At 43.6% G+C, this 19,423-nt stretch overlaps 1 protein-coding gene across 1 annotated transcript in view; it reads left to right on the top strand.

The window, feature by feature from the left end:
- LOC127047337 (atrial natriuretic peptide receptor 2-like) overlaps positions 1–16,057 on the top strand; it is a 40,171-nt gene extending 24,114 nt beyond the window's left edge. The window contains exons 14-23 of the mRNA XM_050945457.1: positions 2,337–2,385; positions 3,541–3,642; positions 5,187–5,306; positions 6,401–6,494; positions 7,476–7,563; positions 8,558–8,697; positions 9,859–10,011; positions 11,807–11,905; positions 14,463–14,554; positions 15,896–16,057. Coding sequence (XP_050801414.1) covers positions 2,337–2,385; positions 3,541–3,642; positions 5,187–5,306; positions 6,401–6,494; positions 7,476–7,563; positions 8,558–8,697; positions 9,859–10,011; positions 11,807–11,905; positions 14,463–14,554; positions 15,896–16,057 — 1,099 coding nt within the window. The remainder of the gene's footprint in view (positions 1–2,336; positions 2,386–3,540; positions 3,643–5,186; positions 5,307–6,400; positions 6,495–7,475; positions 7,564–8,557; positions 8,698–9,858; positions 10,012–11,806; positions 11,906–14,462; positions 14,555–15,895) is intronic.
- The last annotated feature ends 3,366 nt before the right edge of the window (positions 16,058–19,423 follow it).

The following is a 19,423-nucleotide window of genomic DNA, read 5'->3' as shown; positions in this document are numbered from 1 at the left end:
TAAGGAGTTCAGTCACAAATTTAAGTAACACATTATTTTTTAACAAGCATCATAAGCATGAAAGCATGTCCTCTGGGATGGTGGCCGAAGCATGAAGGGCCACACAAATGTTTAGCCTATTTGGGAAGTAAATACCTTGTGACACCTTCTGATGGCTGTTTGGGGAAATTTTTATGAATTCATTGCTAACTGTGACAGGGTTGCTCTACTCACCGCTGGATGACGCTGCCTCTTGGCAGTTTTGAGGATTAGCTCGGTCAGGCCAACTCCACTTCCAGCAATTACAACCAGTCGGTTTCTCCTCTGCAGCCCCTCTCTCGCTACAGGAACTATAGCATCCTTTTCTTGATTCAGCCCTCTAGCCAGGTCACTATTGTGTTTCCCATTCCATGGTGTTGGGGGTGGGGGAGGGAGTGCATCAAGATTCTTGCTCTCCAGACCAGTCTTCTGCTTCACTGCATCACAGTGCCACTCCCACAGCAGCTAGCAGGAGAACCTAGGCCTCCACTTCAGGTTCCAACTCAGGCACCCTCTACACAGCAGCCAAGGTCTGTTCCCTGCACCTTGCTGCCTTTCCCTAAGCTGCTTCCACACCTGCTAGTCTTCCCCACTCTTCTGGGTTTGCAAGTCTCTTCACTCCCTCCTCCCAGGGAATAATTGTAGATAACTTGCCCCTACAGCCCCCAACTCTTTCTCCCAGGCAGTAACTATAGATTTCTCCCTGCTATCTCCTCTGCTTCCAATTTCGTGTCTTTTGTAGATGCTCCACCTGTCCCTCACAGGTGAGCTTCTCTCTAATTAGCTGCCTACATCTCAAGCTCCCCTGTTTGTAGCCTAATTAGCTGATTGGGCTCACCTGGCCTAACTCAGCTCTTGCAGGGCCAGTGTGGGGAAGCACACTAACATAGAATGATTTCAATTAATTCTTCCCTGTTACCACTAAACACCCACCAAAAAGGAAATATTCTGCAGAGAAGCTTGTTAGTTTATATCTTGGATTCATGTGTATTACTGTCTTATGCAGAATCAGACATGTGTTATCCTGAGACCTGCCAGGACTCTGCTAATGACCATTAGCCATTTCAAGCCAGATTTTTAACTTCAGTGGGAGTTAGGTGCTTTTGAAAATCCCACTAACTGCCTCTCTTCATTTTTAAGTGCCTAAATACCTTTACAAATCTGGCTCAAAATGGCTTCGCCTTCTAATGACTGAACCCAGCTATGCTGTTCTATTTCTGTGCTAGGCCTGACTACAGAGTGCTTGAGTGCTTGAGCTTCAGTGCTCCTTGAAAACAACAAGGAGTCTGGTGGCACCTTAAAGACTAACAGATTTATTTGGGCATAAGCTTTCATGTGTAAAAAAGTCACTTCTTCAGATGTGAAGATTTGTGCATCTGAAGAAGTGAGGTTTTTTACCCACGAAAGCTTATGCCCAAATAAATCTGTTAGTCTTTAAGGTGCCACCGGACTCCTTGTTGGTTTTGTGGATATAGACTAACACGGCTACTCAGTGCTCCTGGAGTTATGCTGCTCCATGCAAGCAGATGTTTTGCAGGAATGTCTCATGCATTTTGTTTTGTCACTGCTTCACATCCAAAAAGCATCATGTTTTCCAGTAATGCCAACATAGTTTTACATGCTTTCAGATTGCTGCCTGCTGCAAGGGCAAAGTGCGCAGTTTTAGGCTACTAAGCTGTAAATTTGTGGCTGAGCTTGCCTCTTGGAGTCACATCTTGCCAAGACCTTTCCTTAAAACAGAGTGTCAATAGGTACATTGTTTATGTCTTAGGCAACTGAACACTCCAGTGAACTTAAAAAGATTACTGAGATACCTGTTACAGTACAACCTGTCAACCCCAAGTGCCTACAAAGTCTGTCTTTGCCTAACATGGCAGATAATCCTAACTTGGCAAATAAATGGCAACAGGTGAAATCAGATAGAGGCACGTAGCACCAGAGTTCCCAAGCAATTCAGCAGGAGAGTTCCTGTAAAAAGATGGCACAAGTAGTAGTACAAGGGCTGTCCAGCTGACCCAGGTTCATTAGTGCTTGGCATCTTGGTGTTTGACACTATAAGCAGGTGCTAAGCCCTCCCAGCATGTGAGCATGTGTATTGCTGGTCAAAGCACCATGGGCCCAATCCTGTAGTCCATAGGCATCCAAAAGGTCCATTGATTTTCAAGAGAATTTGACCTAAGTAGGGATAGATTAGTGACTGGGGGAAAAAAAAGAAAAAGCAGGAAGTGAGAGAGAAAATGTGCCAAAATGACATCCTGTTCTTCAAATGGCTCTGTCTGCGATATATTCACTACAATTATTTGTCTGTAATATTGCAGTTATTCCATCATTTTATTAGAGATCGCAACAAGAAGTGACCCTGTGCAGGTAAGAGTTGAAGAGCTGTTTGTGAAAGTTCTCATCATTTTGATCCTTCTGCCATTGAAATTATTCTCAAAACTCCAGTTGACTTCAGTGGGAGCAGGATTTGGCTCATAGTACCATGTTCACAAAGGTATATATTCCCGTCATGGATCAAAATCTTCAGCACTTACTCAGGGCTGGATCTTTATTTTGGTTACGTGGGTTTAAATCCAGTTCCAGTGGAGCCATGCTACCAGTGTAAGATTCCTCCTGGCCCCACCAGCTCCTGGGATCCTCAAGAATAATGCAGTGGAAAAGAGAAGACAGCTTCTGTTCTGTTCTTTTTTTCTGGGTATGCTCTGAGGGACTGGAGTGGGGATGAGGTATGTCACTCCTAGCCTTACCCTTGATCTGCCCATCCCTCCTTTGGCCTGCTCAGTTTCCAGTCCTCCCACAATACAGCCCCACACCCACAAAGTACCTTGTCAGGATCCAAAGTTGTGAGAACAGTGCTGAGGTAGCTGCTGAACCCCTATCCATGGGGAAGGTGTTGTCTGTACATGAATTCAGGGTAAATGATCTATGCCAAATTGTTTGAATAAAGGATGTGCATCAAAATCAACGTAAGGTACCCTGAAAAAACCTGCATAACAACTCCAGCTCCATAAAACAATTTTGCTTAAAAATAACTCTAGTGACCTGCACTTATGATTATGGTTCTCCTACTGTTAACTGTTCATGCCAGTGACCCAATGTGGTCCTTCCAGCTTCATAAGGGGCTGTGGATCTCGCTGTGTCTGATGTTTTCAATCATTTCAAGAGCTGGTCCCCTTCGATATAGGCTGAGCTCAGATCTTGTCAGCTGAGTGAGAGTTTGGAGACAGCCATCTGTGGCAGAGTGAGAGATGTAGGCCAGTTCTGTACTCAGACATGAAAGCCCTGATCTGGAACATTTCCAACGTAGAGAAAAAAGAAAGGCTTCTGTACAGGAAGTGATAGGCAAGAATATGTCCCCAACATATGTCAATAGGGGTGTATTTTCAACATGGTGGGTGAGAAACATACCAGCTATTCTCTCTTTCCTTGATTAGTATATTCAGTGCTTTACATCATTATTCTTTATTTCTTTTCATTGCTGTCCCCATTCCTGTTCTCTTCTTCCAACATTGTTTTCTCAAGGATGATTCTCATTCAGCGGAATATTCCTCATGCCTACCTCTGACAGAATTAATTTCAGGAAAGTCTGAGAATTCCTGCCCATGCCCTACAGACTATGTGGAGGTAAATAAGGTTATATAGTCTCTCACACAAAAATTTTTGTTGAGGTGAACTTCAGATTGCAAGCACATGACAATGGTTTCAGTGCAATATTCCTCTGAGGAATGCAAACATTATTTTTAAGTTAGAAACCCAGGAAATGCAGAGTTAAGATTGTACTTTTTAAGGAAGGCACCATAAAATGCTCTTTAGCTTTAATATCCACTACAGGTATGTCTACACTTACAATGCTATCATGGCGCAGCTGCAGTGCTTCAATGTACACACTCACGCCAGTAACAGGAAAGGTTCTCCATCACTGTAGTTAATCCATCTCTCTGATAGGTGGTAGCTAGCACAATGGAATAATTCTTTCATCAACCTAGCACTGTCTCCACCAGGTGTTAGGGCGGTGTAGTTACATCTCTCAAAGGTGTGTATTTTCACATCCCTGAGAAATGTAGCTATGCTGATGTAAGCTTTCAGTGTGACCAGCCCCAATGAAGGAACCATTATTCTGCCAAATGGAAAATTTCAGTTTGTCCCACAAGTTTCAGTGCAGCAATATTTTCAATATTCAGTCATTGGAATTTTATGGCTTTTAATTTTGTTGTCAAGTGTCAAGTCCAGCTACATATTTAATATCAGTGAAGCTTTATTGTTAGCATTTGAAATCAGTTGTTAGTCAATTATAGCATAGTATGTGTCCGGAGATTAAAGGTCTGATTCTCAGTGACACCAAGTGCTGGTCTGCACACACAATTGCACTGGTTTACTAAAAAGTGTGTCTTTAAACCAATTTAGTTAAACTGGTGCAAGTTTGTGTGCAGGCACTGTTAGGCCTGGTCTACACTGGGGGCTGGGAATCGATCTAAGTTACTCAACTTCAGCTGTGTGACTAACGTAGCTGAAGTCAACATACTTAGATTGACTTACTGTGGTGTCTTCACGGCAGTGAGTCGACTGCTGCCACTCCCCCACTCGGGGATCGATTTAGCGCGTCTAGATTAGACATAATAAATCGACCCCCACTGGATTGATTGCTGCCCACCGATCTGGTGGGTAGTGTAGACATACCCTTAGTTCACTTTAAGAGTATCATAGCTTAGCTTGTCAACTTAAATGAAACCAAGTTAGCCTTAAACTGAAATAAGAGTGTCTACACTGGGTTTTACATTGATTTAACAAAATCAGTTTTTAAACTGAGTTAAGTTAAACCAGTAGAATTTCTGTGAATAGATAAGCCTTAAAGCCACTTTCCACCACTCTGGCAGTGTAAAGTGGTCTTAGTGTAAATAAGAATCAGGAATAAGGAAACCAAGCATGGCTTTGAACATTCCAGTGTTTCTCCCAGTAGCACATTCATTTATTAATGCTATTGAATTACATGGGCCAGATTATCAGTCAGTGTATATCAGTGTAGCTCCAGAGACTTCAATGTAGCTATGCCATTTTACGCCAGTTGACGATCTGAACCCAAGTTCAAAAATGGTCCAAACTATAGTGCTCAAAGGAAAATCTATCTGTGCCTTGAACTATTAAGGGCCATCTCCCTTTCCCTGTTTCAGCTAATCAGGAGGTGCAGGAAAACCAACCCAACCCAAAGGCCTACATTTGAGCAAGTCAAGAAGTTATTGTACAAGATGAATCCTAACAAAGTTAGTCCAGTCGACATGATGATGACTCTGGTAAGCTTAATAGATTCTTAACCAAACCAGAGAACAACCCAGGCAGGAGTTAACATACCCACCTGAAACTGCTGCCAGCTCTCCCTTCTGATCACTTGGAATGGTCTTCTCCTTTGATAAAAGCAGCAAAGAGTCCTGTGGCACCTTATAGACTAACAGAAGTTTTGGAGCATGAGCTTTCGTGGGTGAATACCCACTTCGTCAGATGCATCTGACGAAGTGGGTATTCACCCACGAAAGCTCATGCTCCAAAACGCTTGTTATTGTATAAGGTGCCAGAGGACTCAGGACTCTTTGCTGCTTTTACAGATCCAGACTAATATGGCTACCCCCTGATACTTCTCCTTTGATGTCTCACCCGTTGTTGGCGAAGAAGGACAACAATCACCCATTGACCTCTAGTAGAATTAGCTGTAGCTTGAGCTATTGTGGAAGCTACGGTTAACTCTGAGTCCCAGTTTCCATTCTAGCCCCTTTCCTTCAGTTCAGTTCTCAATTTTGTTTGGGGCTGAATTTAAAAAAAATAAATAATGTGACAACATTGTTTCTTAAAAATGCAGCAGTTGAAGCCCAGTTTACTATATATCAAGAGCACAGCTGTCCAGAAGCATCTTGAGTGCTATTGCGCAAGGCTTTGGTGGTGGGAATGGGGCTAGTGGCTCCACCATCTATTGCCACTCAGAGTAGGGGTGCATAAGCCACAGCAGGGCCTAACGCAGCTCTGTGATCAGTTGGTGGGGGCTTGAGACTTAGGTCCTTATGTGGTCCCTGCAGAGGGTCTCAATGCGCATCTCTGCCACTGGTACTGTGCACTGATATCCAAGACGTGGCTCCCAATAATTATGTAGAATTTGAAAGCAATGGGGCAGATTCTGCCTTCAGAAGAATGTGATCTTACTGATTTCCTGTGGGAACCATGAATGTACCTAAGGACAGAATTTGGTCTAGAAAAAAATAATCTAGACCAACTTTTGACCTGTGCCCATCTAAATGTTACCAAACCAGGACCAGCCAAATGCTGAACTGCCTGCTGTTTATAGACAAGAACACCTTAGTGAATGGATTATATTATGGAATCTGTTTGTCCTGTTTAGATGGAGAAATACAGCAAACACTTGGAAGTAGTAGTTGCAGAACGAACCCAGGACTTAATGCATGAAAAGCAGAAGACTGATCATTTATTATATAGTAAGTCAATCATATTACAGAAAAACATAGGGTATTCTGAGCAGTAATAATTGAAATTTAGCTTTCCTAGTGGCAAGCAATGGGAGAAACTACCCTTTAAAAGAGTTCCTCCATGCAAGAGTCAATAGATATGTATCATTTCTTCATAATACCCCCCCACCCAAAGAAATACTTTTACATTGATTAGTTAGTATTCCAGCTTCCTCAACATTCTGAGACCCTCTTCTGCTGCTGAGAATTTCAGCTTGTGCAGTTCCAGGCATGCTAGAGGATCCTGGGGAGTTCATAGAGGGGTTGGGTTCTTTCGTAGATTGTGCACTATAGAATTCACAAGAGTGTGGGAATGAGAGGACAAAGAGAGACAACAAGGGAGAGAAATCAGGAAGGAGAGAAGGGGAAAAGGAGAGAGAAATGAGGGAGAGAGAAAAGACCAGAGATGAAATACACAGGAGAAGAGGAAACAGAAGGCAGGAAAGAAAAGACAGAGGAAAACAAAAGAGACGCAAAGAAAGATAGAATCAGCGATGGGCCTGGTTACATCTAGATTTCCCCTGACTTTGGAATGTTTAGCTCCCAAGCTTTCTTCTAGCCAACTAGACTAGGATTCAGAAAGGATGTTTGATTCCAATTCAAGCCTATCTCTAATAGTAACACTAGTTGTAATAATAATTATATAATAAATATAATATGCTGCTCATAACAAGCAGCACATATGGGTAAGTTCTGACATCAGTTACACTGGTGTCAAACTGCTGTAACTTCATTGATTTCCACTGAGTTACTCTGGATTTAGCAGGCTGTAAGTGAGGGCAGATTTTATCCCTACGTTTTTTCCAATGTCAAAGTATTTTACATTCATAAACATTTCTTTTGCTTTCTATATCTGAGTGGGGAAATATCAGATGAAGCTAATTTTATCTTTTTCATGTATTTCTCACCCTACAATAATAGTTGACAATCTTGCTTTATGCTCTAAAATAGGTATGTTACCCAAGCAAGTAGCAGATGATCTGAGGCAAGGAAAACCTTCACAAGCCCAAAGTTACGTAATTGCCACTATCTTTTTCAGGTAAGTGGGAATGGGTGGATTTAGGACTATAATTTACTTGCACAAAACAATTGTGGTCAAGTCACTTTTAGAGAGGAGGCAAATAATGTCCATGAAACACAAACATTAAACTTTTGATTTGAGTGAGACCATAATGGAGGTTTGCACATTTTCACCTGTGGAAAGGAGTGCTGTTAAAAGGCAATGGATGAAACCTTCGTTCCAGGCACATAATTTCTATCAAAGCCGTGATCATTGGTGGGAAAATGGCAACATTTTCCTCAGGGCAAATTTGTGAATTTCTGTAAAAGGTCACAAAATTGCCATTTTTTTATGTTAAAATGAATGAAGTGGAAAGTGAGGCTAACACGTGGCTCCAAGCTGCAAGTCTAGCACTCGGTAATACATCACCTCTAGCAGTTAAAAGAAATATTTATTGCTCAAGTTTGGACTAAGTAAAGACATCATGATCGATCCCTATGGGGGAAAAACAATACATACCTCAAACATGTTTTCACAGACTTTATTTGGCTTTCGGCATTGAACAGCATGGTAAAAGGTACAGTGGTGAGTCTCTGTCCAACCATTTAAAGAGCCAATGGCTCAGTCCATGACAGAGGTGGGAGATTACGTCCCCTTTTTATTGTGTGCATAGTCTAAAACCAAGGACCTTTTATCCATAAAACCTGGTGGAAAATTGTCTACTCCCTTGGAAAGTGGAGTGGACTTACTTCTGTCCGGTCTTTGGTACTGTTGGGATCTCTTCTCAGCCTAAGCAAATGTTTTAAAGAGGAATATCCCCAGCCTGAAAGAGAGACTTAAAAACAAACAGAATGAAAACACAAATTCAGGGCCGGATGTTGGGGAGTGGAGGGGTCAATACCTTCAGCTGAGAATATAGTACTGCATGGGAAGATGTGCCATTGTGCTCATATTTAGCCAGAACACCTGACTGGACGGTGTGTAGCCAAACACCTCACTGGACAGTGTATGTTCTCTTGTTGTGCCTTACCAGTGACATTGTTGGCTTCACTCAACTATCCAGCACCAGCACACCTTACCAAGTGGTGGATTTCTTAAACAAACTCTACACTACCTTTGATGAAATCATAGACAACTATGATGTCTACAAGGTGGAGACGATAGGAGATGCCTGTAAGTTCCCTGTGCTGTGGGCAAGTGGGGATTTCATAAGAGGCTTAAGAGAAGAAGGGCTCAAAGCATAAGAATAACCGGTCCAGGGGATCTGAATAGCTCATTACCGCATTAAGGACCAGGATAATTACATTTTGAGAGGGAAAAGTTCTAACACCACCCTAACGAAGAAGGTTCATTTCCCCCTACATATCCATAGTATTCCCTTAAATCTGATGAAAGGAGAGAAGTGGGTGGCGATGAATAAATCCTTCTGTGTTTGATTTCTGTGACCTGCAGGGTCCAGTCTTAGATGCTGATAACAGATCAGTCGCAGCTGGCTCATTTGATGGCTTGTGCTTTACAGAAATGTGTGACTCTCATATGAACCAATGCCAACAACCCATCCCCACCCCACACTTTTTGCCCAAGACTCCCTCTCCCAAATGTTTTCACTGCTGCCTTCTCAAGCAGGGTGTGGTAGCCTTATCCTCCTTCCCACTCTGTATGGGACTGAAGGCTCACTCTCTGGGTTCTTTGGAAAAGACACCACTCCTTCTTTCCCCCATATTGTAGGCTTGCAAGGGGTGGCTGCCACTTAAAGATTACTCTTGCACCAAATCTTCCAGGATCTTGGAGGCAATGGACTCTGAACCCTTAAATGTTAATGGCAGTGCTGAAACACCTCTGCTGCAGCAGCTGTTGCTAGCTAAGATGCTCGGGATCTCTAATGTGTGCATTTGGTTTCTACAATACTCAAATGGATTCCTTAGCCACAGAACTAGCCCTTGCTGCTCAGTGTAGGAGCCAGTTTCATAAGGAATGGGAGAGGACTCCTGAGGGACTTGGGGTTCCTTGCCATTTCCTGGTGACCCCCACCAAAAGCTAGAAGAGCTGATACCCTCCATGAGGCCCTGTGCCCCTTCTCCAGAGTCCTTGAATGTGGGGAGGAGTAGGAGAGAAGTCCAAAGTTTTGCACAGCTCTAGAAATTAACCACTCAAAATATTATACTATGTTTTCTGTCCTGGATTTGTTTCTGGAGATTTTTGCCCTAAACTTAGAGCTAACCTAGTGTGTGAAAGGGAAATGGGATTTTTTAGCTAAGGCCAGCATCCTTCTAGCAAATGTCTGTTTAAAATGACTCGTGTTGAAGGCTGATGGGGCTGTATTTTTGTTCTGAGACATGGTAGTGTCGGGCGTGCCCAAAGAGAATGGTATTCATCATGCCAGTGAAATAGCAAGTATGGCTCTCGACCTGGTGGCTGTGTGCAAGACATTTAGGATTCCACACAAACCCAACACCCAGCTAAAGATACGAGCAGGAATCCACTCAGGTACGTGGCTATGCTGCCATCTGGCAAATGTTTGTAATAGCATCTTGTTTATGTAAAGAGTGAGCTGAATTTTCAGCCACAGGCTGAGCATCCAATTTAACGTTCATAGCCCCAGGTAGATGCACTATCACCTTATCCTTAGAATCCAAGATCCTGTGACAAGGCAGTTCCTGCTGAATGGCAACTGTTGAGTTTCAAATGGCCCTCACCATCCCTCTGACATGGATGCTTTTGAAAAGAGCGCCCCACCAGCCAGACTGGGAGGAGCAGAGCCCACTTGTGTCTCACAGAAGGAGAGAGAAAGCTGATGCTAATACAGGCCAGGAGTGGTAATTTTGTTGCCAATGCTAGTCCCAGTTACTTTGTTCATGATCCCAAAAGAGTCTTTTCTCACTTCCTTGACTCAGCCCCCACACTTATGCTTTATCTGCTTCCTGATCAGGGTCACCATCTGATTTTCCCACTCATCTGCATGCCTGGCTGGCAATATGGAGTCTGGATTAGACCAGCACACATGGTGCAATGCTCAGCACTGTGGAATGCGGCCTCAACAAGACTATTAGCCCTTGTTATCGCAACAACAGAGCAAACCCTTCTCAATTTAAAGCAGAATGGGCTGACACCACAGAACCAAAGCTAAGATTCAGTAGAGATACCTCGGAATAGAAAGCTCCTCTCCTATTGTCAGCAATATATGAGCTGGGTTCCTGCTCTTGCTTTTACAGGTGCTTAGTGTGTGCAGGGCCAGCTTAAGGTATTTTTTGTGGGGCCTAGTGTGAACAGCTCCTGTGAAGACCCTGTCATGGGTCCACTTACCACAGTGGTGACTCTTTACAGGGATTAGCTCTGCCAGCCAGTATGCCCTCTCCTGATGGTGTCTCTCTCGTTGTTGTCTCAGCCTGCAGATCCACCTCAATCCAAGTACCACAGTGTTCTCTTCATGACTCGGCCCTCTGGCTATGTCACCATCCATGCTTCCCCTTTCCAGGGGGGAAGTATCTCTGTCAGTAGTCCAGCCACTTCCCCATTGGCAAGTGGGGGGGTCCCAGGACCACCCACTACTCCAGGTCCCAGCCCAGGGACCCTGTCAATGGCAAACATGTGCCACATCTCCTCAACCCCCCTTATGACTGCTATGCTTTCCTAAACCTCTTCCCAGGACCCCAGCACCTGCTCTGCCCTCACCTCAGAGACCTTCAGGTACTGCTCTGTCCAAGGTACTAGCACTCCTTCCTCTAGCTAGGAACACACTTTTTCCTCCTTGAGCTCCAGACAGTTACTCACTCTGCTCTGCTCTGTGACCCTTCTTATATAGGCCTGCTGGGCCTGGATTGGCTGCTTCTCAAAGCCTCTCTTCTATTGGCCACTTCCTCACACAGCCTCCTTAGGTCTATTTTAACCCTTTACATGCCAGTTTTGGGCAGACACCCTATCACAGACTCATCTAGCTCTCTGCTCATCTATGACCAGGCCCTCCTCCCCAGGCCTTTCTGTGTACCCGTAGCAATTCCTGCCTGCCTGTGATCCCTCCATCCCAGCCTTCCCTGGCTTATAAGATGGAGGTGAAGCACAGCTTGTCAAATTCAAGGGATGATTAGGACAGTATCAGCATTTATACCTTGTCATGGTGCAATGCAACCAGACTGCACCACAAATGGGGAACTGGGGACACTGGACCAGAGCTGTGTGTGACACTGGGCCCTGTGCAACCACTGAGGTTACATAAGCCTAAGGTCCATTCGGAATGTGAGTTAAAAACATCTCCCAGAATACTTGGCTTTCTTTCCTTCAATAGGGCCAGTTGTAGCTGGAGTTGTTGGAACCAAAATGCCCCGGTACTGCTTGTTTGGAGACACTGTCAACACGGCTTCCAGGATGGAGTCCACCAGTGAGGGTAAAGAAAAGCCAAATGCTGGGGCAACACTTAGCACATTTTAATGAGTTGTGGAGAAACAAAGGGCTGAGTTCTGAGTTCAGCCCTGGCTTAAGAGGGTGCAACCCCCAGCCTCTGGAGGCTTTTGACTTGAAGGCTCAACTGTACAGCCAAGAGCCACACACAGAGGGGAACCTACATGCATGGCTTTCCCCTCTTGTAAAAAAGGGGACTCCACTGCCTTGTGGCAGCCTCCCCTCTTCCTCCAGGCCCAAGAGAGGGGTCTCAAAGGGTCCAGAGCTCCTTGCAGGAGATGAGGCAGGCTGCAATCTGGCCCTGGAGAGGCATAGGATTAGCAGGGGAATGTTCATTCTTCCTCCTCCTTCCCTGCATTCAGTGGAGCTCATCGCAGAATGATAATATATTCTATGGCCCACCCTCCTCAGTGTAACTTCCCTTTAAATGGGAAGTCTAAGAGACTGCTAGTGACTGCAGACAGTTTGACAACCTGGCTCCATTGGAGCTGCACCCTCAGCCAGTGGAGGTGAGGGAAGTCTGTTGCATGGGGAAGCAAACCCTATCATCCAGCAGAATGATTAGGGATAAATCTTCATGAGAAAATCTTCAGATAGAGTTCTTCTTTTTCAGCTGCTCCCGGGGACTGACAGAGTCCCGAGTTTGGTTAGCAAGCTTTATCTTTAGCTGAGCTGAGAATTAAAGGCTTAGGAGCTGAAATCTGATTTGATCCGAGCTCCAGGGGCCAGAAACAGCTGAATGAGCCAAAACTGGGATGGGGGTTAGACTTATATTTGTTCTCTAATCTGCGAGAGAAAGAAGGTTACATAATTTTGTTGAATGAGGTTACAATGCTTTTCAAATGTATTAAAACAGGGCAATTTTTCAATAGATTTTAAAGGGCTGTTCTGCTCTGAAAAGTAACTCTCAAAATTGTCATGATGGGGTTTAATATGTCCATTGTGCCTTACTGAGTCCACATCAGATTTGCCCAGTTTACAATTTGAAAGTGTGTTTCCTCCCCAATCCTAACTGCTAGCCTTACAAACTCAACCCATGGATCTGAAAGTCAAGCTGGGTTCTTTCCTTTTCACTCATCATCACTAGTATGAAGACTCTGCAGAACAAATTGTGCCCTCAGTGACATCTGTTCACCCCCATTGTCTTCAACTCATGCTTTCAGTTATGTGTGCAACCTCATTAGCCTTCTGTCGATCTCTCAGTCTGCTCCCTTCCTCTTCTCCCTTTGCAGTCTCCTGGAGTGAAATCATTTGATACCATAGGCTCAGCTACCACTTTCATGCTGATGACTCCCAAATCTTTTCCTCTATTTCTCACATTTCATCTTCTCTTCAGTCATGTATCTCTGCCTATCTCTCACCTCTCCTTCTGTATGTTTTATCAGCATCTCTAACACTGTGTGCTAAGAAAAAACTTATCTTATAACCTTAATCTTCTCCTCTTTTCATGCTTCTTTCAGAATAGTCATCTGAGGATTTCAAATAGCTTTACACACTGTAGGTAACTAACCCGGAGGACCTCATAGTGATAGAAGTATTAACTTCCGTGAAATCCAGAATTTCCATCCTGTGTAAACATAACATTTGTTTCTGTCCCAAATCGGGATGAAATGTCAAAATATCAAAACTTTTTGTGGGGCAAATAGTTCAGAAAAGTTTTCATTTGGAAATTATGGAAACATTTGATTTCAGCATTTTTCACTCTAAATGAAATGTTCTGAGATTTCTGAATCAGAATGCTGTGGAAAATTTTGATTTTAAGGAAACTGTTTTTCTGTCAAAAAATCATTTCAGTGGAAAAATCCCCCCACCCCCAGCTCACGAATCATCCTCATTTTTACAAATAGGTAAATTAATTGTCTTGTCCCATGTCACACAGAGAATTAGTAGCAGAAGTGGGAATAGAACCCATGAGTCCTGACTCCCAGTCTCCTGCAATGGATGAGACAATAAGCATTTTGCATGAGTATAAATCCTTCCTTGGTTAAAGAAAAGATCATGTTGCCAGAATAATTCAGTAGAAATATTTATACAGTTACAGGAAATGGCACCTCCCTGCTCTTTCTATTTATTTATAGGCTTGGAGGCCGTGGGTGGGTGGAAATTTCTCTTAGCTTTAGTCTTTGTTCAAAAGTGAGCACACCGAGAAGGCAGTGGCTGTTCAGTGGCCACTGGCTAAAACTTCATATGGATTTCTTCCCTGTGAGATGAAAGGGTCACTTGTCAAGCAACTCCAGCCAGGCAGCTATAAAGAGCTGAAAAATAATATCGGATACAGGATGTGATGTGAAGTGTTTGTTGACAGTCACATATGTGTCCTGAGATGACTTACAAAGAGACCAAGGACCTTTCAGTTCATCTGTGAGCATTTCAAATAACACGGTAGCGACAGCCAAGAAATGAAAAGAGCTAGGTGTCATTCAATAATAATGACACAGCCTGGCGGGGCGGGCAGATGGAAGTTTAGTTGCTATTCGTTGCTGGCTATGTCTTCAGTGGATAAATGGTTACAATAATATGGCAATTCTCCCCCCCTCTTCCAGCCCTTAAAATACAATGCAGTTCAAATACGTACCAGCTGTTGGAGCAGATTGGAGAGTACATATTAGTGTGTCGTGGGAATTTGCAAGTCAAGGTAAATATACGGCATTTGTGCTCAGCTTTTCAGAGGGGGAATGTGTGAACCCCCTTCTGGAATGCTGTTGTTTTAACCCTTCATACCTTCCTCGCTCAGAGAAGGGCTTTACTGAATCTGAGCGGTGCCTCCCGCTGAAGAGGCCTGGATGGAGTTCAATGGAAGGATCACTCGGCGGAGTTTGCTCCAGGGTGACATAAATTGCTCCCAGGACAAGCCAGCTCTGGGAGCGAGGGCCCAAACATGGGATCCACACTCAGATTCATGGCTTGGCGAGCCGCCGTGCCTGCTTGCTTCAAATCAAACACAAGACTTGAAAATAGCAATAAACAATAAATGAACACAAACTTTGTGTTTGGAATCTGTCAATCCTAACGGCCCCCATTTGGGGAAGTAATTTCATTCTCGATAGGATTTTCTCTTTGTGGTGAAAATAGACCTTGCATAATCACAACATTTGGGAGGAATCTCAAGCCAGATCCAAAAATGAACGTTGCAGGCAGCTTCTCTCGCTCTGGAAGGGGCTGATAGAAAATGCTTGGCCCTGGACTTTGAAGGGTGTGAAATCTAGAACCCATTTTTTTCATTTTGGGTCCATATCTGTCTGGCTAATTATCCTGTCATGTGAAGCATGCAGGTAAATGTCAAAGTGTACCACAGTTTTGCTTTGCAAAAACAATTCATTTCCATGTCCTCGCTCTGAAACAGTCCCATGCTTATCTGCACCACATGGACAATTGAATCCTGGGACCAAGTTACCACACAATTTCCCACTGACTCAATGACAACATAATTACAGTTTGTACTGCAGGAAGGACCTAACCATGTTGTAACCATGTCTCACAACCAGACTAAAGGTCTGGCCTGGCCTCAGGACTTTAGCTAAGGCTTTGAGCTCAGTAATGAGATATGGTAAAAACAAAATTAGATCCAGCCCACACTACAGATTGTCATTGTCTTGTAAGTGGATGAGAAGAAAAGACTGTGATAATAGCGTCCCCTGATTCATTTGTATTTGTAGTGTTGACAGACCCATAATTAAAATTAGTGAAACTTTCTCAGAGATTAAGTGTTTTTTCCATCATTAATAGACACAGTAGTAATGGCTAGAGCACTGGACTGGGACTCAGGTGATCTGAGTTCTATTTCTAGCTCTGCCACAGGCCCACTGGGGGATCTTGGCAAATCATTTTTGTCTCTCCAGGCCTCAGTTTCCCTTTATGTAAAATGGGGTAATGATACTGACCTCCTTTATAAAGCACGTTGAGATCTACTAATGAAAAGCACTATATAAGAGCTAGGTGATATTATTATTACACATTGACTTATTTTCCTCCATAGGGGAAAGGAGACATGGTGACATACTGGCTGGAAGGAAAGCAGAATATTGCCATCCAGAAGACAGCACCCATCACTACCACAACCTCTCAAGACCCTGATGGAACTACTTTTAGTTTGATTCCAGGAGTCTTGCCCAACGATCCTCTCTCCAGCCCAGCTTAAAGGGCATGGGTAGATGTTTAGTTGTTCCAGTTTCTCCTTGTTTTCAGTCTTTTAGATCTACCTGGCAAACTTCTCATGTGATCCAGGAGGGCCTGGGATATTTGAAAGCTTCCATTGCCATGCCACACCTAGAGGCAAAGCAGGAAAATAGATGCTGCTCCCCCACAGCCTTTCCGGATGTACAGACAGTCATTAATCAAAGCTTTCTCCCTTAGTCTGACGGGAACAAAAATAAAGAGGTAAAACAAATCACTGGCGGCGACAAATGTGTGGATAATTAAGGAATTAAATGGATTCTTCTGAGCCACCAGCTATCCAGAGACAGGGATCAGACCTATACAGCTGTCGCTTGGTTTTGGAGGGGAAAGCCCTGCAAACAGCCCCCATTATCAGACTTGGCACAAGCAGCAGGCTGGAGATGCCAGCATGTTAACTCATCTCGTGGTGAGAAGGAGAACAGGGAGGCCGTGCTATTTAGTGCCAGGGTGGTGATAAGCCTCATGGGATTAATTTGTTTGATGTTTTGAAAGGAGGAATTGAAATGTGGACTTTGCTAGAACTGAAGGCCAGGTAGAGTAGGAGAGAACAATCTGGCCTAGTGGATAAAGCATTGGACTAAAAGAACTAAGGGTGTCTGGCTTCTGTCGATAGCCATTGTTGTGATTTTGTGTAAGTCAGTTCACCTGTCTGTGCCTCGGTTTCCCCATCTGTAAAGCATGGATGATACTAACCACCTTTGTGAAGTGCTTTGAGATCTAGGGATAAAAAGAGCTGCGGATTATTAAATAGGAGAAAGAATGTGTAAACAGTTCATGGCTGAGGCTGCTTCAGGAGCTCTCTGGAATGCTGGTCTGACACTCCTGGATCAAAATTCACACGAGCAACATAGTTATACCAACCTAACCCCCGGTGTAGACTGTGCTATGTTGACAGGAGGGCATCTCCCATCAGACACAGATACCACCTCTTGGGGAGGTGGAGTACATAAGCCGATGGGAGAAGCTTTCCCGTTGTCGTAGGTTGTGTCTTCACTAAGCCCTACAGAGGCACAGCTGCGTCGCTGCAGAGCTGTAAGTGTAGCAAGCCCTCTCTCTAAATCTCCATGTTTGCTGATGCAGATGGGTTTACACAAGTGGCTTCTCATACCAACTCTGTCAGAGGTTATTTTCTCTGAATACAAAGTAAGCTGTACAATGTGTGCTGTATGCTGTATGGGACTCTGCCGTTTTTCTTTTTTCCAGACTACAGATTTATTTTAAATGGCAGCAGATTTTGTCTCGGTCAGGGCTACTCTATCTTAGAAAGGTTTCACTGGCTTAACTAAATTTATTCCAAATCAGTCTGGATACACCAGTGCAAAACCCTAAAGTAAGTGTACTTAAACCAGTATAAATCAATTTAAATTAACTGGGTAATTTACTGGCTCATACCCCATGTAATTAGCATATTTTTATATTAAATATATACTGTGTGATCACTGAGATTAAAATTTAAAGGTATTGTTGATACTGAAATTTCTTATTTAATTGGAAAGCACACACAATAGTAATAGCAACTGACTTTATTGAGTGAGATTACAATATATAGTCTGACAATTCTTTTTTTAAAGTATATTTTTCCATTTATCTAAACTTGAAATGTTAAATTTGCATACGTTCCAAAATTTATAATATAACCACCAATAAGCTCAAACTCCAACTCAACCACAGCATTGTAACATGCTTTAACACATTGAGTCCCACTGCTGTTCAGCCAAAACCCCATTGATCTGAATACCATTTATGTTCCTGAAACACTTCGATCTACACCATTGCATCATGCATTATATATTTGGCATTACACTTTCACCGAATTAACATGTTAAAAATTGATATTAGAAATTATAGAAAGGAACAGATCACAGGCCGTTTTGGAAATGTGAATTTGTTACCGTTCACTCTATCTAGTGCATATTTATTTGTAGAAAAGTTGCAGTTGTTACTCATCTATGTTATACTAATGTAGACTGCTAGGATTAAAGGACATTATCATGAACATTTTCTGAGGCCAGGTTATTCTAAATAGAAGTCAGTTGTATGATCATTTGAGTTTGTACAGTGTTTGTGTGACAGTGCTTAGGAAAATTGTTGGACTGACAGCTGTGGCTATTGAGGACATATCTTTGGGTTTGGTCCAAAGCCTAATGAAGTTAATGGGAAGACGCCTGGTGACTTCAGGGGGCTTTGGATTGGGCCGTTTACTTGCAGAAGAAGATGATCATGGACAACACCACTGTAAGCATCCCTCTGTTGCTTTGTCAATAGCTCTCACCCCTATCTTGGACTGACCACCTCTGCAGTGATAGTTTTCCATAGCTCATTGAACGTCTGGTCAGACTTCTAGAAAGGCTTTGATTAGTGTCAGTTGTGCTGATGGCATCTTGATTAGTGTCATTTATGCAAATGGTTCTTGTGATGTGGGTATTTGTCTACTGGGAAATGGATGTACTGTGCCATGTGAAATACAAGTTGCAGTGTTCTCAGATGATTTGGCAGGTACTCGGGATTTACAGACATACCTAGATAACAATGTTTAATGCATTTGGCCAAAACTGCATCGCCACCTATCTCCCCTCACCTCCAAAAGGGTCTGTTTTATTATCATGACTGATCGGTCTCAAACCCACATTCACAGAGTTCATGGAAACAACCACACTCCAACCCTCCCCGAAAGCCTGCTAACAATGACTTACCTGGGACCCATGAAGTCTCACCCCAATGTAAGGCTCTGCCCCGAGGCCCAGTTGGTGGCATCCCAGGACAGTTGATTGGCTCTACTTAAACCAGCAGCTGTCTGAACAACTGGGCTCACCTAACCCCACACTTCCTGCTCTTTCTGCTTGATTTCCTGGCATCCAGACCTGGCTTGACTTGTGGTTCCTGACCTCCAGTTCGTCGCCCGTCTCTGACCCCCTGATAGCCTGAGCTGCCCTGTCTCCGGTTCCTGACGCATCGTTCTGATCTCCAGTTTCTCTCTTGCTTTTGATCTTCCGATATCCTGACTCTTGACTCCTGTCTCATGACTGCGGACTCTGCCTCCGACTACTAGGTCTGGCTGCCCATGACTCTGCAGTGACATTCAATGTTATATGAGCCCCACATTTGTATTGGAAGTTACAAAAGTCCTACAGGGTGCTGAGCAATTAATGGAGCTGCTGAGCCCTCAAGCCAATTAAAAATGAATTAGGTGGCAGCATGATGCCTTATGGGATCTATCATGCTTTGGGATGATCTGGTTGAAAATGTTACATTCAGCATTTTACAAAGTTGCTGAAAATCATACTGTGAACTCATAGGGCCCCAATCCTGCAAACGCTTATAAACTTGG

This window comes from Gopherus flavomarginatus, chromosome 3 (assembly GCF_025201925.1).
Source record: "Gopherus flavomarginatus isolate rGopFla2 chromosome 3, rGopFla2.mat.asm, whole genome shotgun sequence".
Taxonomy (NCBI): domain Eukaryota; kingdom Metazoa; phylum Chordata; order Testudines; family Testudinidae; genus Gopherus; species Gopherus flavomarginatus.
This window is presented reverse-complemented; position numbering and strand designations above follow the sequence as displayed.